The sequence below is a fragment of the Pangasianodon hypophthalmus genome, chromosome 27 (assembly GCF_027358585.1).
Source record: "Pangasianodon hypophthalmus isolate fPanHyp1 chromosome 27, fPanHyp1.pri, whole genome shotgun sequence".
NCBI classification, from domain to species: domain Eukaryota; kingdom Metazoa; phylum Chordata; class Actinopteri; order Siluriformes; family Pangasiidae; genus Pangasianodon; species Pangasianodon hypophthalmus.
The window spans coordinates 6,878,283-6,905,418 of NC_069736.1; the positions used below are offsets into that span (position 1 = coordinate 6,878,283).

Below are 27,136 nucleotides of genomic sequence, written 5' to 3' on the forward strand. Positions count from 1 at the left end.
TCTCTCTCTCTCTCTCTCTCTCTCTCTCTCTCTGCTCCCCCCATCTCTCTGTCTCACCGTGCCTCTCACTCCATCTGTCTGTCACTCCCACTCCATCTCTTTGTCCCATCTCACCACACCATGATGCACCAGTGAGCAGCTGTTTTGAGGATGAGGTGCTTCATTTTTTGCTGTATTGAAAGAAAGTGCCAAATGGCTGCAGGATCTCAGTAAACCAGAAGAATCCATTCTCAGCTACCTAATGCTTAGCAAGAAGAGGGCCTGGGCCAAGAATCGAACTGACCACCAGAGCAGTAGTTATCAGCACACACACACACACACACACACACACAGTTTTGCTATCCTTGCAAGTAGCTATGCATTTGCGTATGAAATACAACTCATTAATTCCAAATATTTTAATTCCTAACCCCAGCCTTGTCTTAATTCACTTATCCCACTTTTTCCATTTTTGTTATAATACCAATATTAGAGCTCTGAGTTTTGGCCAATACCCAATATTGAGCCAACTGACATTCTCTTAGTACCCAAGCTGACGCTCTGCACCTTTGTCAAGCAACGTCATACAATTTGTACACCTACATCAGTGAATCATATTAAAGAATATGTCAAATCTAATCCAATACCAGCACAGAATTTCATTTTCATATCACCCTGATACCTATAATGAGTGTCGATAATCAGGACCTCCCTCTTCTTAACCTGACAAAGTCATTAATGCCATGAACCTAAAGAAAGGAAGGAAGAAAGGAAAGGAAACATACACACATAAAGCTAGTGCCGAAAATGTGATGAAACGTTTAATATCTTTAAGCACCAAGTTTGTAGAATAAACATCTAAAGTCTTATTGTAGGTTTTATCAAAAAGTATTTTAGAGATGTCTTATTCACGAAGCTTTTTCCCCTTGAAAAAGAGCATCTGATAGAATACAAGAGATACTTTATTCCCCAACATTTTGTAAATATCTGTGCAACAAAAAAGTCCAGTTGCGTACACCGTATTTCCCATGTTGTTCAAAAATGGTCCAGTCACAGCGGTCAAATGTTAAATTAGGAATCATTACGTCCTGCAATGAATGTGATCACTTCTAAAAACAAAGAAAAAAGCCCACACATGCTTTACAGAACAATTTATGCTTCCAGAACCCCGATCAGTCAGCTCTGGCTACTCGGGCAGCTTTGAGTGGCTTTAGATAAGGATAAAGAACGTTCATGTGATAACAGAAGCTCTCAATTTGCGAGATGTTTACATCATTTTTACTTAATGTAATTAGAGATCTTTAAACCTGAGAATATCTTTTTTTAAATCTAAATATTCTAGATATCTATAGACATATGTTTTCAGGTTATCTTTTTCTAGATGACCTTTGGTGTAATATTTATAGCTGTTTATTTAATAGAATATAAAAACACTTTCTGATTACCCATCTATTCGTATTTTGAGTATTTTAGGGTTTAGCCAAAACTTTTATAGTGATGTGAATAATGTATGTCCCAGCATCTCCACAATGCAATGGCAAGCATGACTAGCATAACATACTTGCATATTAAATATCTTAATATTGTATATAGGAAAAAAATAGGGGATAACAGTTTGTATTTCCATTGTGTATCAATTACTTTTACATAAGAAATGTGGAAAAATCTGGTGTGTCATATTTGTACATACAGTTTATACGCATTTGGTATTCATACATTCATAAAGTGCATAAATAAAATAAAATTGACCAATTTCTGTATATAAGCATAATTTGTCATTTCTTTTGGTTTCAGATCATCCAGTAGCTTTTTATATCTTCAGCGTATCAATGTGAGTGGATATTTACAAAATGTACATGTCCTGTTGTCTACATACTCCATTCCCCGCTGCTCTGTAGACCACAGGTAGAAGGGGAGTGGCTTCTGTGGATGGGCGAAGTCATGTGAGTGAGCACGTCACACCGGCATCCTCTGAGTGGTCACAGTTGTGCACGTCCCATGGTATGTGGGAGCACTGCTGGAGGGACAGCTCTGTGCCTGTGCACTTCACATTGTCCAGGAGAATGTTGCCAACGCCTGGTCCAAAGAAGGACTCCACCTGTGCGGCTATGGCATCACCGCAGCCCAGCAGCCTGCATACCACCTGGGCATCGGGGAGGTCCCAGGCATCGTCACACACAGTGCCCCATGTGCCACTTTGATACAGCTCTACTCGGCCCTCGCAGCGGTGCGGACCACCTGAGAGCCTCAGAGCACCTACAGAGAGAGAGGTTGTGGTATAAGCACTAAGTACATTAAATGCATTTGTCCTAATGCAAAAATGGAAAAAAACAGGGGGAAAAATTAGTGTACATTAGGGAACTCAAGAGGTATTAGGGATTTGGAAAGGGTTTTTACTGAAGAAAAGGAGAAAAAAAAACTAATGCTGAGGTAATGAGTAGAAGATTTAAAGATTAGCTTAAGAGACTCCAGCCCCAGAATGCAACAGGATGAAGGTCTACATCAAAACCTCAAATTACTGAGAGAGAAAGAGGGGAGGAAACTAAAGTGCTTCACGTAATAGTAAAAGGAGAGAGGGAAAGAAATTTAAACCAAAATCTAAAGGCAGTAGAACTACAAATAAAATATGTAAAGCAAAATGTAATTTATATGAATAACATGAGTGAATGAATAAGAGAGAAGATAATTAGAATAGAGATAAAAGCTAAATAAATACTGGTTATAGAACTAGAACACAAACAAAAAATATATAATTTTGAGTCATATCTTAAACTCCAGGTTCAGATTTATGCCCTTCACTCTTTCTGAGTAACTGCACACTGTAACCTTTCCTACTGGTTTCATTGGAGTTACTAAATAATTCCTGGTAGTTACTGAATAACATGCTCAAAGATGAATAAATGCCCTGATGTGCATAATGCATTTCCATCCTTACCCTCCACTGGTGGGGGAGTGGTGATGATCCTATCAGTCACTCCAAAGCTTCTTGATGTTCCTGCCCAGGCTGGGGAAGCTGAACAGAAACAATGAAAAGGTTATACTACCATCTTGTGTGCTTTGAGTTTGGTCTGGTCTGAGTGCATGTTTAGAGTGCATTCACTAAATGAAATCTGATTTTCCATCTCTAGAACTGAGAGATGGCATTAGACTACATTAGCAGGTGTTGCCATATGTACACCATCAAACTCCCATCAGTGGAAAAAGAAAAAGTAGGAAAATATTTTAAATATATTTAATTAAAAAATATATTTTTAATGTTGTGCCACCTGCCACCTGCCTGTGGGTAGCACTAAGTAGACTGAGGTTGTATAAAATAAAGAGGAAGTGAGTTAAAATTTAAAATTCAAATAGGGTTACCAAGTCTCTAAGCCAGGAGACTCCAGTAACTAGCCTCAATCTACTGGAATAAAAATAAATAAAATCCCATGGATACCTAAAACATATATATATATATATATATCACTTATAATCTCAGGCTTAATATAGAACTGTAAAACTGACTCTAGAACTTCATAACATGAGTTCAATGTTTCATTTTTCCATCTACTCCCACATGGGCTGTGACAATAACCTAAAACCTTATTCTGCTATGCATTTTTTTCTTCCTCATCCTTATTCAGTTAAGTTGACTTGAATGTGTGTATATTAGGCACATGATTGGTGGCTAAACCGGCTGGAGATTCTTCTGCTGTGGGCCTCAGCTCATGCTGATGTTCTCTGACTGGCCCCTGTATTTTGCATGCTTTGGCACATTACTTCTTGACTCATGTTTCTGACGCATCAGTCTGTATAAAAGAGTAAACCTGTAAGGTATGGGCATGTTTTTGTTTTAAAAAGAGAAAAGGAAAAAGAGTGGAAGGGAAGAATCATGAAATTAGCAGAGACTGCAGTGGCTGTCCAGGAGTGGAGGTGGGGGGTAGGATTCTGTGACTATGCATTAGTCTGAAAATGAAACTGAAACTGTATGGTAAAAGAAAAGGGTGTGTGTGTGTGCATACACTGTGAGTGAATAGTGAGTGAATGACATCCTTCCAGATACAGGTCAACAGCGTCAGTTAATGTTCAAATCAAACAGAATGGAGAGAAAATTTGATCTCAGTGACTTTGACCGTGGCATGGTTGTTTGTGCCAGACAGGCCAGATTGAATATTTCAGAAACTGCTGCTCTCCTGGGATTCTCTATAGTTTACACAGAATGGTGTGAAAACAAACAAAACACACACACACACACACACACACACACATATATATGCAGAATACATATATATATATATATATATATATATATGTATTCTGCTGAGCAGCAGTTCTGCAGTTGGATACACCTTGTTGAAGACAGAGGTCAGACAAGAATGGCTAGACTGTTTCGAGTAACTCAAATAACCACTTTTTACAACTGTGCTGAGCAGAAAAGCATCTCAGAATGCCCAACACGCTGAACATTGAAGCGGAAAAAGACTAGGGGATGTTTTTCAGCTGTCTTCCAACTGTCCAGTTTTGGTGAGCCTGTGCTCAGTGTAGCCTCAATTACTCAATATTTATGTTAACCCTTGAATTTAAGTTAAAATTTTGCACTCACAGTCACTGTTTCCTTTCACATTTCAAATGCAACATCTTTGTGTTCAATTAGTTATAGGCTGCACCTGTATTTTGTCTCTCACTTACTTGAGCAGATGACTCCAGCATCTTCATGATGTCCACAGTTGTGCTGTCCCCAACCCAAGTTGAAGCAGTCAGCCAGCAGCCTCTCATTGCCCTCACAGTCCACGTTGTCGAGCAGGATGGGACCAGAGCCGTAGCCAAAGTATGCCAGGGAGATGGCCGCCATGGCCGGGCCACACCCCAGCTGCCTGCACACCACCTGAGCGTTCTCCATATCCCACTCATCATCACACACTGTGCCCCAGATGTTTTCGTAGAAGACCTCCACACGGCCCTGACAGCTGCTGTTCCCATTCACTACACGGACGGTGGGCTGCTCTGGATGGAGGTGTGGAGAGATGTCAAGAGAGAATTCTGTCTGTTCTTTTACTATATAAAATAAGTAATCTTTATAGTAATAAATGTGTAATGTTTTGGTGATACATCTCAGCAAAACCTCAGTATGGAAGCGAATTCCGAATGTTTGCAGATTTCATGAAACAATGTTGAGTCATTGCTGAAGACGGCCATTTTGATCAGGCTGGACCTTAAAATTAAATATAGAGGCTTTTGATATTGTGACAGTGCAGTTTGTTACCTTTTGTGGTAAAGGATGTGGTTGGATTAGCTGGTGTTGTCTCTGTAACTGGAATAGTCATTCCTGTCTCTGAAGAAAACAGATGGAAAACATATTCCAAAGATAGAAAGGAAAAAAAAGGCCACAAAGTGGTGTATTGATCACAGTCTCATATCTATTCTGCAAAATATCGCCCACTTGTGAGCTAGTAGAGGTACTGCAAAAGAGTACTTTTCTTGCTGACTCTTGCTGGTGTGTGAATGCGCATGCACTGTGTGTGTGTCTGTGAGCCTTTATGATAGTACATATTTGTATGTGTGTACGCTAACAGATGGGATATTTAATTCAATCCACTGAAAATGCAAGCTGCTACAGTAACCTGGCTCTCTGTACACTGATATACAGTGAAATCCAAAAGTCTGAGATCACTAAAAATGCTTCTATTTTGCATTCTCTTTTAATTTAATACAAAAGTTTTAATCACAAATTATATTATAGGAATGGTTACATGAATTTCAGAATTTCTTAGAATTTGGTATGTCACTATTTTGCTTTAATGTCAGTGGCATGGACTCTACAAATTTGTGTAAAACCTTGCAATCTATGTTAGATCAGATTCATCAGAGTGTTGTCTGAACATGTGCATCAGTGGAAGAGATAAGACTGAAGGAAAATCAATATCACAAATTAATAGTGACCTAGATATAGTATCTAGACCTAGATATATATTCTATATTATTTATATTGAACATTTCCTTACTTTTTCTTTTCTTTTTTCTCCATTTTCCAAAATCCTAAAACCTTCCCAGATTTTCAGATCTCAGGCTTTTGGACCCCACTGTATGTGCCAGTGGGTAAAGATCACACATAAATGCCATTTATACCTGCTGGGATCTCAGTATGGAAGAAAGCATTGTGTAGGGTCTCTGTATTCACAGGAGGAGCAGTGGTGGTGGTCAGTCCTGTAGGCAGAGAGAGAGAGAGAGAAAGGGAGAAAGTAAGGAGATAGGCAAAGTGGCAGAAGCTCTGAAGTCACCAGCTGAAGCTACAAGAGATGGTCTTTTGTGTTTCATTATTACAATTTTTTGCATAATTCTTTTGCTATAAGCTTGTAAAAATCCCCAAACTTTAAGGTTTTGAGTATGTTTGGCTCCAGCTTTGCCACTTTCCGTGATCATTCAATCACATTTACTTTCTGTCTAAAGTATGGGAATTTTAGTTAGTCCAGCCCTTGTGGACTGCATACTTAAACCTACTTGTGCAGATGACTCCAGCATCCTCGTGATGACCGCAGTTATGAATCCCCCATCCAAGGCTGTAGCATGTGGCCAGTTGGCTCTCTGAGCCACTGCAGTGTACATTGTCCAAGAGGATGAGACCTTTGCCATAGCCAAAGTAGGCGTTGGTGGTGTAGGTGACGACAGGGCCACATCCAACCTGCTGGCACACCACAGCCGCATCTCGCATGCCCCAGTCATCGTCACACACTGTTCCCCAGCTGCCCCGGTAGTAGATTTCTACGCGGCCCTGGCAGCGGTCCAAACCACCCACCAACCGGATTGAACCATCCCCTGCTGTCAGAAGGAATATAAGTTGTTTTTATGACTGTGAAAAAGAGTTTGTTAGCCAATGGTTCACTTCTAAAACTTGAGTGTCAAATAGCAGTAGTTCAAGGCAATGTGCAAATGTACAGTATAATGTTAAAGACTGGTGGAATGGCTTCAATACCTGGTCCTAGATCAGATAATGGATACACTGAATAAACATGATAGTCATTTTTAATACAGAAATCTCTGAAGTAGCAAACTGGTCATATAAAAATGAAAGCTTTTTCCATTTTTTTTTTCATGTAAATGTTGCAATGTTGCATATAAGACTAATTATGTATATTGCATTGACTCAGCAGTTGGTCTGGCTTTTGATACTAGACTGTACAGTGCCACCACAAGAAAATGTTCATTCTCATCCTTTCTGGAGCTTTAGCACCACAACATGAAGTTTCCTTTAACTATCAGTGACTTACATAAACCAGAGTTCCTACGAGCTGGAGTGCTGGGCTCCTCAGAAAGTCCTTGAAGCCCTAACACAGTGTTACCTGTAGTGATAGATAGATAGATAGATAGATAGATAGATCACCTATCACATTTCACATTTCACATTTCACTGCATCATGTGACCAACAAAAAGAAACAGTTGAAAATATTTTGTTAGCTAGGTGATCTAGTTCACTATTTTATTTTATAAATACTATTGTATTTTTTGTTATTTTTTTCTACTTGAAATGTAGAAAAGTAACAGTTCCATTGATTTGGCTTTACCTTTGCAGGTGACAGCCACATCCTCATAATGGTAGCAGTTGTGGATGCCCCAGCCTTGATTGCCACACTGGCTCAATTCTGTCTCTCCCCCTTTGCAGTCAACGTTATCGAGCAGGATAGGCCCAGAGCCCTGTCCAAAGCGGGAGCTTGTTCCGACTGCAACAGCCAGACCACACTCCAGCTGTCGGCACACCACGTTGGCGTCCACCATGTCCCAGTCATCATCGCATACCGTGCCCCATGTACCATTGTGCTGAACCTCGACACGGCCTTCACACCGACTCCTGCCGTTCACCAGCCGCACTGAACGTTGAGGAGGATGGGGAGAATGAAATTTGAGAAGAAGATGCTTTTTTTTTTTTTTTAGAAAATGCTTTCTTTAGAAAAGAATCACTTTTAGAGACAGAAACATTGTTAGTGTGTTTTGGTTTATTATGAAAGTGAAATATAACGTACATGGAATTTAATTTTTGTTGTATTTTCCAAGAATAAAGTCAATTCTGGAAAATTGGGGGCCTTCCCAAAAAGCATGGGGCTTTCCTTAACACTTTTCTTTCCCCTGACAAATGTTCACTGCCATTATGCCATGGTCTATTTTTTTTTTAGTAAGCCACTTGTCCATTTTGGTTTCATCACGGCACATCTCATTTGTGTTTATTTGCACTAAAAATGCTTAGTTTCATTACTTAGTTACTTACTGGACCTGTTTAATCAGACTGGTAGGTCTAATTATATAAAATTAATTTCCGGGGGAAAATATTAGTACTAATTTCTTTCCCCCAAAAAACTCCCATTTTCTCCAATTTTCATCATGGCCAATTCCCACCCACCAGCCAGCTCTCCACTATAACGCAACAGCCATGGATAGCTGTGGCATCGTTGGGATCCGAACTCACAGTCTTGAGTTCTTCTAGACGATAGGGCAAATGCTTTTTTGTTGCACCAGAACTTTTTGTGTTATTAATTTAGCGTCAGTCAAGGCTAGACCTACACTTGTCACACACGTAACTACATACCTGTCGTGTTTTGTGTCATAGTATTAACTGAATAACACATTTTAAGCTGAATAACTGGATAATAAATGGGCTCTTTCAACAGGTTAGTCCAGGAGGTTATTAAGTTTCAAAAGATGAGATAAACAGTCATTTAGGAGAACTGCTGCAAAAAATTGTTATATTCCTCTCCAACTCCAGCTAGTGCCTGTCTTGACCTGCTTATAGCTATTCCTCTCACTGAAAACCTGGGGTAACCTTGAGATAAACTGCTCAGACTGCTCATCAATCATATAATCCTGGTTGTGTCTTCCATCTGTGTATGAACTCTACATGTTATAGGCATGAATGCTATAGTGCCTTACTGTCTGCTACTAATAACCCAAGAGGGAAGCTATGTGCATCTGATATAATCATAGCTCATCTCAAGAATGCTTCTAATCCTCATTGATTTAAGGCACAAAATAAGGCTAAATATGAAATATGACTCCCAGAAATGAATAAGATGGAAGGGGGGAAAGCGAGAGAGAGAGAGAGAGAGAAAGAGAGAGAGAGAGAGAGAGGGAGGGAGAGGTGGCACAGTGATGGAAAAGGGGATTATGTAAATTGAGAACAAGGGGAAGTGACCTGTTTTTTTTGTGCCTTGGATCTTTATGTGATCCTTCCTCTCTATCTTTCTCTGCCTCCCTTTCAGTTTCATGTGTGTGTGTCTTTGTTTTTTAATAGATGTATTCTTTGCCTGAAGTGTGTTAGAGAAGAGGAAATTAAGGCGTGAGAATAGGCTCACATAGACTCTGGGTGTAGACTGTCCTGTTGTTATTGCCTGAGAGAGAGAGAGAGAGAGAGAGAGAGAGAGAGATTTTAGTCAAATTATTTGTTGAAAGGAGGTTCTTGGCCCTCCATAGTTACAGTACTCGCTATCTACTATATCTATTTTCCTGTAATTTTAGACCCAATGAAACAGGAAGCCAATTTATCTCAGTCTGTATTAGTAGCTAGACTCAGTACAGAGCAGACATATACATAGCAATGCACACCATGACATCAGCAAAGTATGATTACATTAAAATATTCATCTGTGAAGTACAACATTTAAGATAAAAACACTTTACACCATTATAGGACCACAGAACTGCAAATGTACCAAAACATCGAAATTGGTGCAGATTTTTTTTTTCTAAATATTTTACCGGATATATGCATGTAGCATGTACCTAGTTACTACTTTGCGCTGACATGACTGAAAGTCAAATCTCTGTTCAGCCTATTAGCCTTTTTATAATTGTTGCTGTATGTGTTACAAAGCCGTGTGTTACACCAGGTATGCAGGAAGCAATGCCAAGGAGTCCACAATTTTTTGACATTACAGTGATGGACATTAAAAATGAAAGTTATTATTATAGGATATTATCATTATAAATCATTATAAATTATAAGCCAAATCGGGCCACATAAATTGAATTGGTTTAAAACAAAAGTCTGTAATTTAAGTATGATAATAATATTTATAATTAATAATATCAAAATCTAACTGCAGTTTTAGTAAAACTAGGAAAAGTGCTGTCTATATGATATGAAGACATTTCAAATCTATAAACTCAGTGTAACTGTTTTGGGTTGTGTGGGAGTAAAACTTAAATGGGATATGTTTACCTAATGCAAGAAGTATTGGAATGTTTAGTTTAGTTTATATACAATATTCTGTTCTGCAATCATAAGGATCTCTGGCTTTGTCTTAGCTTCCTATGTGACCAATTTCAGTTAACACAGGTTTGCTATATTTAAAACCTTGTTTTCATGCTGTCATGCAAGGACAAGACATTCACATCTCCCCATACAGACACTCTGTCCTTGGTGTTTAATTTCCGTGCTATACAAGAGCACCATTAGAAAGCTTTTTTGTCAGAGCCTTAGTCCATTTAGGTTAGTTTATTGTTCAGTTCTACTTTTATTAATGAAAAAAAAGATTAAACCTAGGTTACTATGAATGAGAATCATTTTCATTAATGAAGTATCCAATATAGAATGACTATGTGAAATATGAGATAAGTCTCTTAATGTGAATTGAATAGTAATAAGATGGTTTTGGGAATTACTTACTAAGAACTGATCGTCTCATCACTTTGTGATCTGCAAGAGAAAAAAATGCAAGACAAACTGAGACCCATTAGGCAAAGCCCATAAACTCAGTGCAGAAACTCAAATATACTTTCAAGATCAATATTCGAATACACACACCCACACACACACACACACACACACACAATATGTTCATATGTCTCCATCATTGAGTAACAAGTCTAGAGAGGTCCATTTGCTCAACTTTCGTTTCTGCGTGTATCTAGCACTATTGTTTGTGTTCCATCTCATTTTAAGAAAATGATAAAGTACAGATACTGACTGTTTTAACTAAAGCTACTTTCACAGTAGTTTACAGCGAGACATACTTGGAGTAGCATTAACAATGAAGCTGAAGACAAAGCTTTAAGATCTTTAGGGTCCGCAATTGCAGATCTGTGAAAGATATCCACTCTTCAAGAATCTCCATCTTCAGTCTGCTTCACATAGGATTAATGCTAAACACATAGCCTCTTTCTGCCTTTCTCTTTTTAAAGACATAATTGTGGTGAAATGATCTGTCCATTCTCAGTTTTGTTTTGTTAAGGATGACATAGTTTGCTTCTCAGCTTATATGCAATCCACACATGCCCACACACACACACACACACACACCTGCATGTTTTGTGTATTCACTGAGTGGTAGGCGCATGTTAAAGGCCAGCAGCAGCAGTGAGGCCAGTAGAGAGATGAGGACGCATGTGAAGGCTTTCGAGCACCTGCACACACTATTGGACACACGCTGGCCTCGCATGGCAGTCTGAGGAAGGAGCCACCAGGATACCTACAAGCACACAAACACACACACACACACACGTGCGTATGGACACACACTTGTTGGGACATTACCATTGTGTTTTTTTTTTTTTTGTTGTTGTTTTTTTATGAACTCTCTTTCAAATACAGTCAGTTTTCAAAAGACATCAGTGTTCCTCCAGTGTCTAGAATATTGCTGGCCCTCAGTACTGCTCTCTCTGCTTTGACTGTACAGTGATCATGTCCATAGTACTCTGTGGCTTGAAGTAAATATATTTTTGTTTTAGCAATAACAGCTGCAGACGACACCAAACAATGCACATTCAGTGACATGCAGAACTCCACACGGACAGTAACCTGAGCTCCGGATCAAACCGGGGACTCTGGTGAGGTGGCAACACTACACACTGCACCACCATACTGCCATCTTATATTTAAGCAAACTTAAAAAAAAAAAATACATGCCAGAGGAAGGCTGAGGGTATTTGCTTTGCAATGAATAACTAAATAAACAATAAAATATTGGATAAATAAATGAATAAATGAATTTCAAAAGATTGATTAGACTTAATGCTGAGAGCCCATGTTTCTGTTTTCAACAGAAAAATCAAGGAAAAGATTGTGAATGTTTTTGTCTGAATTTACATTTTTAAGAATTATTCACATCTCCACATCTAGGGCTATTCAAACCTAAGTGCTGCACTGGAGAAATTAAGCTTCACATGCTATACATATACATATACATATACCTAATTAAGAGCAATGATGGTTCTAAGTGGTTCTAGATTTATCTATTAGCAACCTGAAAACTCATGTACTCACAGGCAACAGTGTGCACAAATGTTTATTGTATACTTGCCCAAAATACTGGAAATCTTATATATAGATATATAAAGCATACATTTCTGAAGCAACTTGACACTGAAAGCTCTTGCAAAGAACATCCTCTAACCCTGCAGTTACACAGCTCGTGCATGTCTATCAGTCGTGCTGAAGATGAATCCATGTGACTTTTTTTTTCTTTTCATTTGTCCGTTTTGTTTTTCCCAAATCCCTCCTGACCTTCCACTGGAATGTGAGCAAGCTGCAAGCTGGGGCACAGGATCCCAGGACGAGCAGAGAATTTGATATTGGGCCCAGGCAGATAGTGGACATTCCGGGGCCGAGGGCACAAAAAGCTGTTTCTGCTGCCTGTTTCTGGGACCTAAGGGCTGCTTCCTGCGAATCTTTCACTGGGGCTCTCCAGAATGCTTAGGCAGCTGATGACACCAGCCGGGCGCCTCTCGTCTCCCTGTGTCCAGTGATGGAGGTAATCAAGGGGGAATAATATGAGGGTGGGGGGTGTGGTGGCTCAAAGAAACCTGAAAAGTCTGCACAAGAGTCTGTGTAGGCGAATACACAAATACTGTGCTCTGCAGATGCATGCTCACTGGAACTCACTACACCTCAAAATGTTGTTTTCAGTAATTACCTTAACACTGATTGCTGATTTATGAATACATTTTTATGCTGGTCCACAGCTGGTTTGTACATATATTATACAGCTGGTTTGTACATTATACTTCTGCTCCAGGACAGTAAATATAATAATTATAATAATTATTAGACAGAGTTCCAGGCACACAAAGGCTATTTTGCAATGCAACAAGCATAACATCTAAACCCCAAAGTACTTTAATCAAATCATCCATGCAAAAAAAAAACAAAAAAAAAAAAGCATGGTAGTAAATCTGCTACTCACTCACCATCCTACATCCTACATTATATCCTACATTAAAAGAAATTGGTGGCATGGTGGTGCAGCAGGTAGCTCCAGGGTACCCACTTCGTTTCTGAGCTTGGGGTACTATCTGTGTGGAGTTTTGTGTGTTCTCCCTTGGGTTCCTCTGGGTTGTCTGGTTTCCTTCCACCTTCCAAAAACATTAATTTATATAGGCATATTGGTGTCCCTAAATTGTCCCTATTTGTGAATGAGTGTGTGAAAGGACAGGCATGCTCTTCAGAGTATATTCCTGCCTCATGCCCAGTTTTCCCTGGAATAGGTTCTAGATCCACCACTACCCAGATGAGGATAAAGCAGTTACTAAAGATGAATGAATCATTAAAAGAATTTCTGCAGCAGTAAAAGCTGACCAATTCCAAAACCAACACAGCACAAAAATAATAGTTCACTACCAGAGTTATAAAATACATTATGTATAAATTACATTATTTCACCAGGAAATGCAGCTTTGGGAAATAGCATTCTACTAATTCCACTTAACCCACAACTTAAGTTTAAATTCACCAATGCTTCTCCTTAGCTACATTTGTTTCTCTGACAGTTCTGTGATTTGAACACTCAACATTCAAGTCACTATCATTAGCTACTGAGTGTCCAGCTCAGGCACTACGTGATTAGGTGATGAACTGAATCAGGTGCCTTCAAAGCGTTCAACAGAAGTGCAAAATCCTGATGACCACAAGATCAGAAACAGGAAATGATAGTACTGTACTTTTAGGTTTAAGGTGCATGCATCTCTCATCGAAACCCAAGTCCCTCTCCTTTTTTGAACCCTACTCACTTCCTCCCGGTGAATCTCACTTCTCTGCATTGCTACTTGGCTGTGGACATTTTAAGCTGCTTGTAAAATCCAATCACATGGCTTCTTTTCCCTGCAATTAGGGCCTGCTGATTTTTTAACACTGCCATGCACTAATTTTCCCTGTATTTTTTAAACGCTGCTCTCATAGAGCACTCTAAGCCAGCAGACAAACACTCTAGTTATGAAGCATGAAAAATAATCTAGTCTCCAGTGTTATGTTTTTCAATACGCCATTCATGGATTCGCAGGGGAATAATGTTGCCTTTTGTGTTGCTCATGCTTCCCCTCCCTTTCCTTTCCTCTTCTTCCCAACTCTGAGCTGAAAGATCTCAGGTGCACACAAAAATTGCCTATTAAAACAAGTCACAAATAAACTATTGGGTAAAAAGCAATTCTTTGTCTGTCCCTTACTCTTAATCTCTGTCTTTTTCTCTGTCAAGATTTTGGAATTTTGCTGGAATTTATAAATACCTTCCACTTCCTTGCATCTGCCAGCATCAATCCATTATAACAAAGATTTAATTTACTATCAGTTAAACGCAGTTAAAATAGGAAGTCTTATATATTTAACAAAGTGTATGAATACTATGGCTGATGCAAAAAAAAAAAAAGTTTCCCATAGATCACAAAACTTTCCATCATTTCCAAATTTAAGCTTCCATATCAGCCAAGTTTTTAATCAGAACTCACACAGTAGTTTGCTGAATGTCCATTTTTGGCGAATCTAAAAAGCTGTTTCCTGCTTTCCTACAAAAACATAAAGAAAATTTCTAAAAAATTACAATATCTATGACAAGATCATTAAGATGAGAAACATACCTTAGATAATTGCAGGCTTTGTCTTGCCCTCACAAGACAAATAATATAATCCCCACAAAATATGAGTTTTACCACCAAAAAGGCAGTAGATTTTGTCCTGTGATTTCAGATAGTTGGTAGCTCACAGGACAGTTTTCCACCTGTTGGAGTTACACATAAGAACCTCGTGCAAGAGAAAGAGGGGGAAAAAAACAGCGTCCGGCTGCACTGATACAGGGTCTTTCATCTCCGAGGCTATAAGTATTTGGCTTTTCTCCTACAGTTTACATAAGACCTGAGAAAGGCATCACTTTTGTATATTAATGTATGCCCTGACACCTGGTCCCTGCCGCTGTCAGCACAAAGAATGAAGAGGAGCAAGGAAGGGAGAAAAAGGAGAAAGAGAGAGAGAGAGAGAGAGAGCTGAAAGCCAACCCTTCACTGGTACCTGAGCATCTCTAGTTTCAAGCTCTGCTCTCAGGAAGTGCTGTTCTGTTTATGTGTACAATAATAATGGCTAATGTGTGTGCAAATGTGTGAATGTGTGGTAAGAAAAAAATGATGCATGTTAAACTTTGTGTCATTTGATATGATATTGTTGGCGTGGGTTGGTGTACTGATAATATGCATGTAGTTTTTACATACCTATGCTTATGGCACATATGCTCTCAGAAAACTGGTACTAACCTGTACTATTGATTTTCACTGGGTTGCCCATAAAGGCATATCTTTTGTATCTTCAAAGTAGCTTTCACCTGGAAAAGTCAATGTAGTGTGCATTTAAAACTCATTTATGGTCCAGCGATGGTCTTAAGGTATAATTATGTACCTTAAATAAGTTTTAACAGTCCACTACATCTATCTTTTCCAGGTTGAACATCAGTGGTACTATATAGTACATTTTTATCTGCGAGTGTAGTAAGTTAGGTTAGCTCTGTATAGGTGCACCTGATACTTCGAAGACATTTGATAGGTTCATCGGTGGACCAGTGAAGTGTTTTGTATCATATATAGTATAAACACTATATCAATATAGTGTTTAATCAGCTTCCAGAACCATTATAACATTTTTCTCCTACCAAGAAACTTTCTCTGTGTCAGATTTAAATTTAATTTTATTTTAGCGTGACATTCACCCTCTGACTAATGCCTGTGAATCCACAAAGTCAACATAAAGGCTAGCATCAAGAACACAGAACATCTTAAAGTGGAAAATTGCAGTGGTGCAATATTATTTTTCTTTTCATTATTTTCTCAATCTCATGTTATCTGAATTCAGTACAAACTGTAAAATGACAAATCCAAATAACAAATGTTCAAACCAATTCTACAGCATGGGTTGTCCTTTGTTTCTGGAAACCTCTTACAGCTCTTATAGTTTTAGTTGCTACCTGCGTACCATATTTGGCATTCAGAAATAGAATATTTTCTGGCTTTAAATGCAATATAAAATATATTTTAAAATAAATGCGCATATATATATAATGTGTATCCATTTTAGCTACTACCATCTCGTATAAGAACATTAAAAAGTGCACAGCCACGAGCAACAATGATAGCAGTCTCCAAAGACCCACGAGAGACAAACTGCAAAGGCTTTTAGGACACATTGTCCCCATACAGTGCAAAAGCCTCATTTTCATGGCGCTCAAAGTAGACAGGACAGCTCTCAACTGATGAGAAACACTCTGTTCTTTTCATATTCTTGGGTCAGGATACTGCAATTTGAGACAATGAGTTACATATCCTTGGAGATTCATCCCTAAGTCAAGATCTTGTCTTATTGCTAACCATTCTTAGACATGTAGCTCACTCCTTTACAACATCAGAGAGGAATCTCACCTTTTCTCTGGAGGCCACTCAGGACTTGTTCATTTCCTTGTCATCTTAAAAGTAGACTACTGCAACTCTCTCTTGGCTTCACATGAATGCCATCAAACACTGAAATATCTACACGCCTTTCTTAAATCTCTCAAAGATGAACTGAAGCCAAAGCAATTGAAACCAATACCGTGTTTCTGAATAATAGTACCTAGAGCATATACAAAAAAAACCAACAACAACAAAAAAAAAAGTAGCCCTACAACAAAGCCTTGCGGAACACCAAATTTTTCTTTTGTACTGATAGAGAAGTCACCATTAACATTTACAAACTGATAATGGACAGATAAGATCTGAGCCATTCCCTTAAGGCCAATTTTTGTTGTTGTTGTTTTTCATATATAAACTATGAATAGACTATGAATATTCATAATAATATGATTTATGGTATTAAAAGCAGCACTAAACCCAAGTAATACAAACAAGAGGACATGACCCTGATCAGAGGCCAGTAGTAAGTCATTTACTACTTTAACCAGTACACATTCAGTACCGACTGAAAGTTTTCATGTATATGATTCCTATGCAAGTATCAGCTCAGCTGTTGAGCTACAACCTTTTTTTAGAATTCCAGAGATTAAGGGGAGATTAGGTAATGGCCTATGGTTTGACAGCTGACAAAGGTCAAGGTCAGTTCTCCTTCTAAATTTGACTCTTATTATATCTATCAGTACTGCAGTGGAGATGTCTATTTATGTGATCATATACTTATACAGTTTGTGGCACCTTCCCGTCCATCCATTTCACTCCTTCTCTCCCATAATTCCAGTGGTCTGGAGTGGTAAAGATGACTGGAGCTTTCTTTTTTTCTCTGTCCCCCTTTCTCTTCCTCTGTTTCTTTCTCACACTCACTGTTTGTTTCAGGTTCTCGTTGGCAGAAAGTGAGTTACATAAAAAAAGACTGATCTGAAAAATGATAGAATAAACAAAAGGAATGAGAAAACTGAATCATGTCTAATTGCGTGGTGACACTGAAATTAGGAAGATGATACAGTGCTTTGTCATGAATAAGAAAGGAAATCATTTTAGGTTGAAATTAAACACAAGTTTAGGGACAAACACTTACTGAAGGACAGGATTTGTTAGGAATGTAGGCTGAGGGACTGGAGAGGACAGATGCAGTGGCTAAAGACTGGACCAACAGGAAGAAAATCTACTGCTCGTAGTATGTACTTTACCCTGGCGATCACAGTCTGACACCACATCATCACTCCCATCTAAGACTAGGAGCCTAAGAATTAAGTCTTGGGTTAAATTTGGCACAGGGAAAGTTAATAAAACCTTCTATGTTGTTGATATCAGTGTTTCTGCCTTCCATTATTGAAATAATGGAAGCCACCCACTCATTAGCTCCCCCAATAAGCTGTGAGATAATGATGATTACTTTTGTTGGTTAAAGAAGGGGCATTCATCATATACTCAGTGTAACATGAGCTTTAAACCCCTGGGCTTCGTAGAATGATTGCTAGCAAAAGGAGGTCATCAGGAACCAGGAAGGAGCAAGAGGGAGCCAGGAGGAGAGAATGGCATATTGATTACCAGGGCAATTTGCAACTCTTATTCACATTAAAAGGTAACATGTTGCCTCTAGTTTATCTCTTGTGAATGTGCACTATCCAGCTTTTTATGTGTTAAATAAGACACGCTAGTAGCCAAGTGCTCCAGGTACTCCATTACTTATAAATTACTATTACTTTTGTTTAAAGTACATCTTCATATGGTTCCTATTTCTGTTCCTGTGAGCTAAATTTTTTAAATCATATGCACACTAAAATCCAGAATTATTTGCACCCTTAAAGAGAAATTTCCACAAATGGGGGATATACAGTACCTATTAAGGATTTATCATACTGAGGTCCTTGCTGTTCCCAAGTTCTGACCCTCAACCCTGAAACCCTATATCCTCCTCTGTGTGATACCAAATGGTGTAGTATAGTCAGAGATAACTAATGAGATAATTGCATCAATAGCAATATAGCAATGAATTGCCCATTGTACTCTAATGAGTGTATCAGTGTGATGGCTTTACAAGTTTTAAGTGTCCTACCTCAGTATTTCCAAGAGTTTCACCTTCATCTCCTTCAAACATCAAAGCTTTCCTCTTCTCACAACACTTTCAGTCCCCCTTCTTATATTCTGCTACTATTAATTAAGGTTAGCATTAAATAGTGAGTGTTTGCACACTAACACATGACAATATGGTAGATGCTTTATGTAACACGCTCTCAGAGAGATCAATATGCCAGTCACCATTGTCCCTGTCCGATATCTATCTCTCCAGCGACACTCTCCTCTACGTCTCTATCAGAAGTGGGTTATGACTTGATTAAATGGGTTTTGGTGGCATCTGCATGAAAGTGACATAGTTTTTATTTGTAAAATCAGCTTGCATTTTTATAAACTTTTCTGATAGTCCCATTTTACTCTGAGAGAAAGCTATTCTGCACTGACAAGTAATGCATTTATGACCAGTTATAAATCACAGAGCTGAACAAAAACAGAATTAAAGACAAAGACATCTGCATTAAAGACATCTCCCTAGTCATGATACAGGAGGAGATCTGTAGAACTCCTTTTCATGCAGAACACTGGAAAAGACAATGTGTTTTAGCTTTACTTTTTCACTACACTTTTATTTTTATTTCAGATGCAGTACTCGTATACACACCAGACAAACATTCCATCCAGAAGACTCTTAGACACCTTTTGTTTTTTCCTTAGGTTTAAAAAGGTACAATCATTAACAGCACCAATGTAGTTCAGTTTTACACAATAAACAATATGAACTATGAAGAATTATCCTGTATGTCCTAGTAACCTCAGATTTTTACCCTAATTATTTGTTAACAGTAATGCTTTTCTTACAAAGACTTTGTGTTGGAACACCTTTGGATCACTGCTATATTTTTTTTTCACTTTAAATTACAACCCATTTTAAATTTATTTATTATTAGGCTTCGATTATGTGGAGCATCCACCATACAAGTCCCTGTGAACGAGATACTATATACGATGAGTTGTAACTATATTAAACGACGCTTGTTGGTTGTTCTTTGCTAAATTATTCTATTACACTTCTTATAACATCGAACATTGAGTTGAAGTAGGATTTATTAGCAGATAGCTCTACTTACATTAATTTATCCTTTTTCTTTAGCTAGGGACAATCAGGAATGCGCTGTGCCGGATTCATGTGTGTTGTCCACACACAGTATTGATTCACAACTGCACTTTGTGGTACTGCAGCGAGAGATAGTGTGAAGGAAATGCATTATAAAAAAAACCTGTGCGAAAACTGTATGTTTTTTCATGCATAGATAATTAGTTTAATAAATAAGCTCATAAGAATAAACTTTCCATCCATGAAAATGTTAAAAACCCCTGCAGTTTCTCTTGGTTCAGTTGGATGAAGAAATAATAATTTAGACATGGTTACATTTGGTTTAAGAAAAAAATCAGATTATTTTTAACTAGTTTCTGCTTTTCTTATTACAATGGATCAAAATGGGCAAATTGCCAATCTGAAGAATTCTACTAAGCTAAGCATCCTATTATTGTCATGTACCTTTCCTCTTCTAGCTTAGGTTAGAAAAGGTGCCACAGTCTTGAAGCCAGTGTAAATGAAACACCTTAGTCCACTGACTTATGTCCCTTCCTCTTCACAAATCCATCCCAGGAGAATCTGGGGCACCTATGACGCAAAAAGTTTTCCTCACATGACACTAGTGTTCCCTACTGAATTCTGTAATATGTGTATTGCCGAGAGGGCAGTTGTATGTAGGACATAATCCAGAATGGAGTGCAAAAATGGAATTGCAACATTCAGTTAAAAAGGTCAGTGTAGAAAACAGTGAAAATAGTTTGTAAGTAACACTTCTGACATGATTCTTGTGTCCTTTTTTTAACCATCCTTATAGCCTGGGCTGAGAATAGGTGCAAGGAAAGAGTACCAAGTTATATTTATAATATATATTATAAATATTATTTATTCAAACAAATTTAATAACTGAGAATTCTGTTCTCACACTTACAAGCAAAAAGAATTTCACTGTAATTAAGAGTGAAGTGATTGTATTCCTAAAACCTCTCAAACACTGAACTAAAGTTTAACATTTTTCTTGCATCATGTGACAGACATAATCATATCATATATGCGTCACGGGTTGCCCTGACTTTTCAAGTTCATGATATGTACATGATATCCATTACCAGTAATTGCAACGATAGCCGTCATAATGTTTGATGTCATGACAGTTTGTCACATGGCAATTTTTGATAGCCACAGAAAATAATATTTATTTGCTTGCTTGCTTACATTCTTACTTACTTACTATTCCACCACTAGTTTGTAATACTGTCAACAATGTTATAGGTCTGCAGCACTCCCTGAATCTGTTTCCTAGTATAATAAACTGACACACCTGATTGCTCATAAAATACTTATAACATGGCTATGTCAGTCTCATAATACCAGATTCAAGCTGTGGTTGTTGGGCATTTCCATTTCAAGCAATTTAATGAAGAAAATATTATTTAAAATCTCTGTTGTTTGAAACCACATCTACTTATTTGCTTACTTATCTACCTAATTACCTAATTACTTACTTGCCTACTTATTTAACCACTTACTTGCTTATTTATTTACCTATCTATTTATTCACCTATCTATTTATTTACATACTTATGTACCTACTTACCTGACTGCTTACTTACTCACTTACTTGCCTACCTATGTACCAACTTACTTACCTACCTACTTATTTACTCATTTACTTACCTACTTACTTGCTTACTTACTTATCTACCTTCAATACTTACTTACTTTCTTACCTACCTACTTATTTACCTATTTATCTAACTACTTACTCACTTACTGACTTATTTACTTGGTTACTTATTCACCTATCTATTTATTTACATACTTATCTACCTACTTACCCAACTGCTTACTTACTCACTTACTTGCCTACCTACTTATTTACTCATTTACCTACCTACTTATCTATTTATGTATTTACTTACTTACTTATCTATCTACAATACTTACTTATATAGTTACTTACTTACTTACCTGTCTACTTATTTACTCATTTACCTACCTACTTATTTACTTGTCTACTTATTTACTTGTCTACTTACTTACCTACCTACTTATTTACCTATTTACATAACTACTTACTTACTTACTTACCTACCTACTTACATATTTATGTACTTACTTACTTGCTTACTTACTCATCTACCTACAATACTTACTTACTTACTTGTTTACTCATTTACCTACTTACTTACCTATTTATGTATTTATTTACTTCCTTACCTACCTACTTATTTACCCATTTACCTAAATACTTATTTACTTACTGGTTAGGTTGTATTACTACGAACAATGGTACTTTTGTGAAGTGCTCCCAGAATCTAGTATAGTGAACTGACACACCTGATAGCTCTAAAATAAACCTGCACCTGATAAGGTGAAGAAAGAATAAGTGGCGTGTGATCTGAGTGAATAATGCGCCATGCAGTACCGGGTAATGACCACTAGATGTCACTGCAGTATCATTAATGCGGCTCTGCTCAGGTCGCTAACGGGCCGCTTTCACGTTGAGGATTTTCAGGAGCCGGACGTTTGGCTTCAGCTGGAAGCAACTGGTGTTTTTGTGGATTCAGTCCGGGATTGTGCAACGAAAACAAAACACACAAACATGACACTGCTTCGTCGCTGTACGTCTTATCCGGGTTGTGGCGCATTGATATAAACCCTTAATCCGCGGGGAATAAGTGAAGGAGCTGCAGGACGTTGTGTCAGAGGTAAGCGTGTGTTCAGTGCTCATGTTTTAGCTGCAAATGCATTAAACACAATAAACACCACCTGCGAAAACTAATGGCGTAAAATGAAGACATCCACCTGAATGCTGATAGCTACTAAACTGTAAACAGGTTGCGTCTCAACTTCGGCGTTGTACATTTAAGTGCTGTGTACATTTAAGAGTCGCGGAAACCTGAGCGTTGTTTTTGTCCTACCCGTATTCCGACTATATCCTTACAATTCCAACGAATCCCGCTTCGTGTGAAGGTTTGGCTCCCAGTTCGTCCTCTCAAACAGCTCGTCAATTGGACAATGTGATAATGCTGGCCAATGAGCATGCAGGAGGCGGGACTTGTCTGAATACGGGTAGGAAAAATAAATGTTTGATGTGCAGTATAACGGTCTGGATAAGGGGTAAGAGATAAGAGGGGATGAAATGTTGCAAAGGCAACTGAATTTGAATTATGACTTTTATGACTAATTTAATTAACTTCAGTGACAAGTAACAAGTTCAAACCTGATGTAACATTCAAATTTTGGTGATAAAACCAATATAATATAACATAATATAATATAATAAAACCTACTCCTAAAAAGTAAAGCTGAAATCAAAGACACTATTTTAATTTATTAACTCCTTTTGCATGTATAGTTTCATGTTTTAGTCAAATTTATCACAGATCAAGTATCACAAACCATGTATAAATGTGATATCAGGATTATTACATAAGTGCCAGGTTTGATCTCACAAAATAAGACTATGGGTACATAGTATATACATAGGTCCTAATGTTATTAATGAGGGTAAAGATGTAGTTTAGTAGTTTCTCCGATATTAAAATAACAAGTAATCATTTCACTAAACAGTTTTACATTTTTGACATGTCAGGGGTTCTTTAATAAAAGTCATTGCAGACTAGGTGTTGGTCCCAGTTACAGTGTCTAACTGAGAACATTAGTGTGAACATTACAGCTTGCTAAAGCAGAAAGAATGGAAACAGCTTCCTGGCCTCTTTTCAGTAATGGCTTTTTCATTTACAGGAAGCGTGATTACTCAGTATTACTCACTGAACACTCTCCGACATTCTCTGTAAAACCTCGCTTGACCTCCTGACTGTATTGTCTGAATTAATTTTATTAATTTCATTTCTGCATGGAATTCTCACCTGTGCTCATCTTTGCTCATTTCAGTGGCCATATGGAGTAGATTTTGCAATGCATGCTTGTGACCACCGATATCCTGCATAAATGCATTTCTTCACCATTGCATATCTTCAACATTCATCCTTCCCTAGTGCATGCCTCCAACCCTGGCCTGACCAGGCCTTTTTTTCTCTCTGTCTCTTCTTCCTCCATAAAAATAATATCACATCACTATGGGCAAGGATGAAGTTGACAGTAACCACCAATATCTCTTCTCCAAAAAAGCAATCCTGCAATCAAGGAGTTCTTCACTTTCGAAAAAGGAGTCCAAGAAAGTCTCGTCTTGCCACAACAGACTTCAAACCCCATCCCAACCTGTTCTTGGTCCTGGACATCAGAAGGAAAAGGCCCTGGAGCTGCCCTGGACCGGGTTGGAGCACCAGCACCTTGACCACACTAACCTCAAGCAGGCTGGTGAACTGCGCCAAAGGCTGGCCGATGAGATCGCTGGCACTGTAAGACCAGACAGGACAGCGAAAGCAGGCAAGAAGTGGACAGGAATTGATTCAGGGTGTAAAGGCAATGGGGCAACCTACCGTAAACTGGAGGAGCTGCTGAGGGCTCTCCATGGGGAAGCAGACAAAGAGCAGGCCGGGCTTCTGCAGTGCCTCTGGGAGGAAGTGGAGCTGGAGAAGAGCTACTTCCTGTGCCACTTGCTAGAAGTACATGGGCATCCTTCACTAGCAGTAGAAGAGAAAGAGGACAAAGTTACAAAAGGTCCAGCTAAGGCCCTTAGCTGGAGGTCAAAGATCTCTAGGAGCAAGGATATCCCAGAGTCCTTCAAGGAGAGAAAGCATTTCGTCAGCCATTACTACACAGATTCTCGGAAGTGTCCACCTATGAAAAAGAGCAAACAGGGGTTGGAAAGCTCATTTGAAAAGGAGAATACTGGGAAAAGCCCTCTCAGTTCTTCTCTAGTGGAAGAAAATACCAACAAGGGAGATCTTTATCAGACTTTACCTGATGTGGGTTGGGAACTCCAGAGTTCTGGACCATCTCTGGAAAAGTTGTCTCCCTCCAGATGTTCAGAAGACAACATGGAAGACACGGTAAGTTCTGCTATTCTGCCTGCTTTTTTTTGAAAGGCAGGTTACTTAGCAACAAGAGCGTGTCTTGCTGTGAGATGCTGTGTGTGGGGAGTTTTTGTGTTGTTCATGAAACCAGATACACTGGTGCATCAGTGGACTCCATTTCCAATTAAACTTTAAAAAAAACACAGTGGAAACAAAGCAAGGAGCCAGAATGTGGTAGCAATAACACCCGTATCCCATTTTGGAAAATTAATCAAAGAAGGTTTTGAAATGGCAATTGATTTTTAGATTAGTGAAGAAAGGGACTTCATGTATTGCCAGTATGCTCTCTAAACTTGAATTTCTTTACCCAGAAACAGAAATGCCTGCCATAGCTCTAGTCTGACCTGATGAGTCATCACCCACTTGCTGACCACATCAACCTGAATAGATGTTTCAGCTCCATCACCTTGCTGTCCTTGTAGCCCAAAATAGCACCATGCAGCCCAAAAATTACGATATATGTTGGAGTGCTTCTGGTTTTATCATAAAAAAGCTGAAAATGAATGGAGGGAAGGGATGTTGGGATGTGCCCTTCATCTAAAGGAGATCATCAACCTCTAAAGAAGAGGTCCTTAATATTTTATTCAGCTACCCTATTATATTTATGTGGAGGCCAGAGCATCCATGTGTTGGTGCTGTTCTACCTCTTTGCTCATATTGTTGAATAATTCATCACTGCCAGAGCATGCAGGCCAAGGAATAACAAGCCATGTCACTGTTCTAGAAAAGACAGCAGACTGCACCAATGCTAGTTCAGTCCCAAGCCATACATTTGATGCTTTGAAAAATAAATAATATACCTCTGGTCCATGTTGGATGTTGGATATTGTTAGCATCATCTGAGACCAGTTTATCTCGGATTTACTATTGACACATAAGTCCCATCCCTGTTGAGTGTATAATGTCACTGTGGAAATGAGAAGATATAAATTTAACAGTTGCAAGCACCAGGTATGGATGGTTATTCAAATATTTTCATAACCAAACTCCATTTAGCATTCATTCACTATTTCTTTTTTTTTTTTTTTTTTGGACTGAGTGTACAAAATATAAATGTGGAGAATGTCGAGACTCAGGAGCTTGATCTTGCATATTATGTTAAGCGAAATGACGACTTCTAGTCAAAGCTATGTATAGAAATAGTTTACTATGCCAGGTACTTCTATCTCAGCATAAAAAGTTGTCTGCACAGGAACTGGCTATTTTCATCTGTCTTGAGTGCATAGACTGAAATGAGAGCAGTCCTGAGAGGGTATGCTGTTAAAACTGTGTCTTTGAGTTTTACAGTCTTAAAGTGGGAAGAAGGAAGCCACTGGACTCTGTATGCCTGTATTTTCCCAAATTTTGTTACCTAGTTTCCATGAGCTAACCTAAGATTTCTGACACCATTTTTAAGTCATATCCATAAATGTTTACAGTCTTCGTTGTTAATGCTAGTCATCTAACTAATAACTTGACACGATTTATGACAGGATTTCCCACCATTTCATTGCTAACACTAATCAGCCTGCTAACATGAGCTAACCTAACAAATTTTATCACAGGATTTTAAAATTGCACTCATAATTCCTAACCTTCACAACTAAAGCTAGCCAGCTAGCTTATATGAGCTAACCTGACAAGATTTCTGACTGGATTTTTAAGCCATATTCATAAATATTTCACTGCAGTATTTTACTCCTTCACTGCTAATGCTAGTTAGATAGCTAACATAAGCTAACCTGACAGAAAATTGAGAGAAAAAGCGCAGTTGTAAAACTATGGATAATCAGTCCAACATCAATATATGGGCTCAAACACTTCCGCTTGTCTGTAATCTACAAACAGACCACATTTATCTACTTTAAATTCCTATTTTTTTTAAAAGAGAGTTTTAGAGATACCAACTACACATAATATACTGAGGTTGAACTCCAGTGTTTTCACTGTTAATCATAAAAAATAAGCTATGTTTTGTGGAGTTATTCAAATTTTGTTCATATAAAAAGACCTATTTTTGTATAGCAACAAGATGTAGCAATTAAGGTGTCCACAGTAGCGCCAGGTAAAAAAAAGAAGAAGTGAATAAATCACACTTTAACAATGACTCCCTGAATATGGAAGAATTATTTCCTAGGCGCAGCTCTCTTTCACCAGGCGCTATTGTTACCTGTAACTAGGGCAGTACCAGTTAAAATAAGTGTTTATAATGGCTAGGATGTAAGTAGGCTTTACAAGCGAGTGAAATTATTGTTGTTTTACTGGCCAAAACTCAGGAAAGGCTCCTCAAGCACCTAGTGTTAATCCCTTAGTAGGAAGGAAAACTTAATTCAGTAGCGATTGTGTAGCAGGTTATAGTCATCTCTTGTTTCTACCCTCAAGCTTTTCTGGCCCTTGTACCAATGTCATGGCCTCAATCTCACTTTG

The 27,136-nt window shown here is 38.3% G+C and overlaps 2 protein-coding genes across 6 annotated transcripts in view; one reads left to right on the top strand and one right to left on the bottom strand.

Annotated features, from left to right (window-relative positions):
- Positions 1-131: 131 nt before the first annotated feature.
- Positions 132-15,487, bottom strand: LOC113531451 (scavenger receptor cysteine-rich domain-containing group B protein). Its single transcript, XM_034300658.2, has 12 exons — positions 14,786-15,487; positions 11,241-11,409; positions 10,608-10,637; positions 9,295-9,330; positions 7,516-7,818; positions 7,221-7,292; positions 6,454-6,771; positions 6,082-6,159; positions 5,219-5,287; positions 4,645-4,959; positions 2,915-2,992; positions 132-2,235 (listed from the first exon to the last, which is right to left on the bottom strand). The coding sequence occupies exons 2-12, from the start codon at positions 11,377-11,379 to the stop codon at positions 1,919-1,921; spliced, it is 1,755 nt and encodes a 584-aa protein (XP_034156549.2). The 5' UTR covers positions 11,380-11,409; positions 14,786-15,487; the 3' UTR covers positions 132-1,918.
- Positions 15,488-22,155: 6,668 nt separating this feature from the next.
- The window catches only part of LOC113531112 (RIMS-binding protein 2), a 101,723-nt gene continuing 96,742 nt past the window's right edge, over positions 22,156-27,136 (top strand). For 2 of the 5 annotated variants that reach the window (XM_053230286.1, XM_053230287.1), the window contains exons 1-2: positions 22,156-22,456; positions 23,646-24,706. In XM_053230286.1, the coding sequence (XP_053086261.1) occupies positions 23,831-24,706 (876 nt within the window). In that variant the 5' untranslated portion in view covers positions 22,156-22,456; positions 23,646-23,830. The remainder of the gene's footprint in view (positions 22,457-23,645; positions 24,707-27,136) is intronic. The other 3 variants (XM_053230288.1, XM_053230290.1, XM_053230289.1) reach the window with 3 other exon arrangements.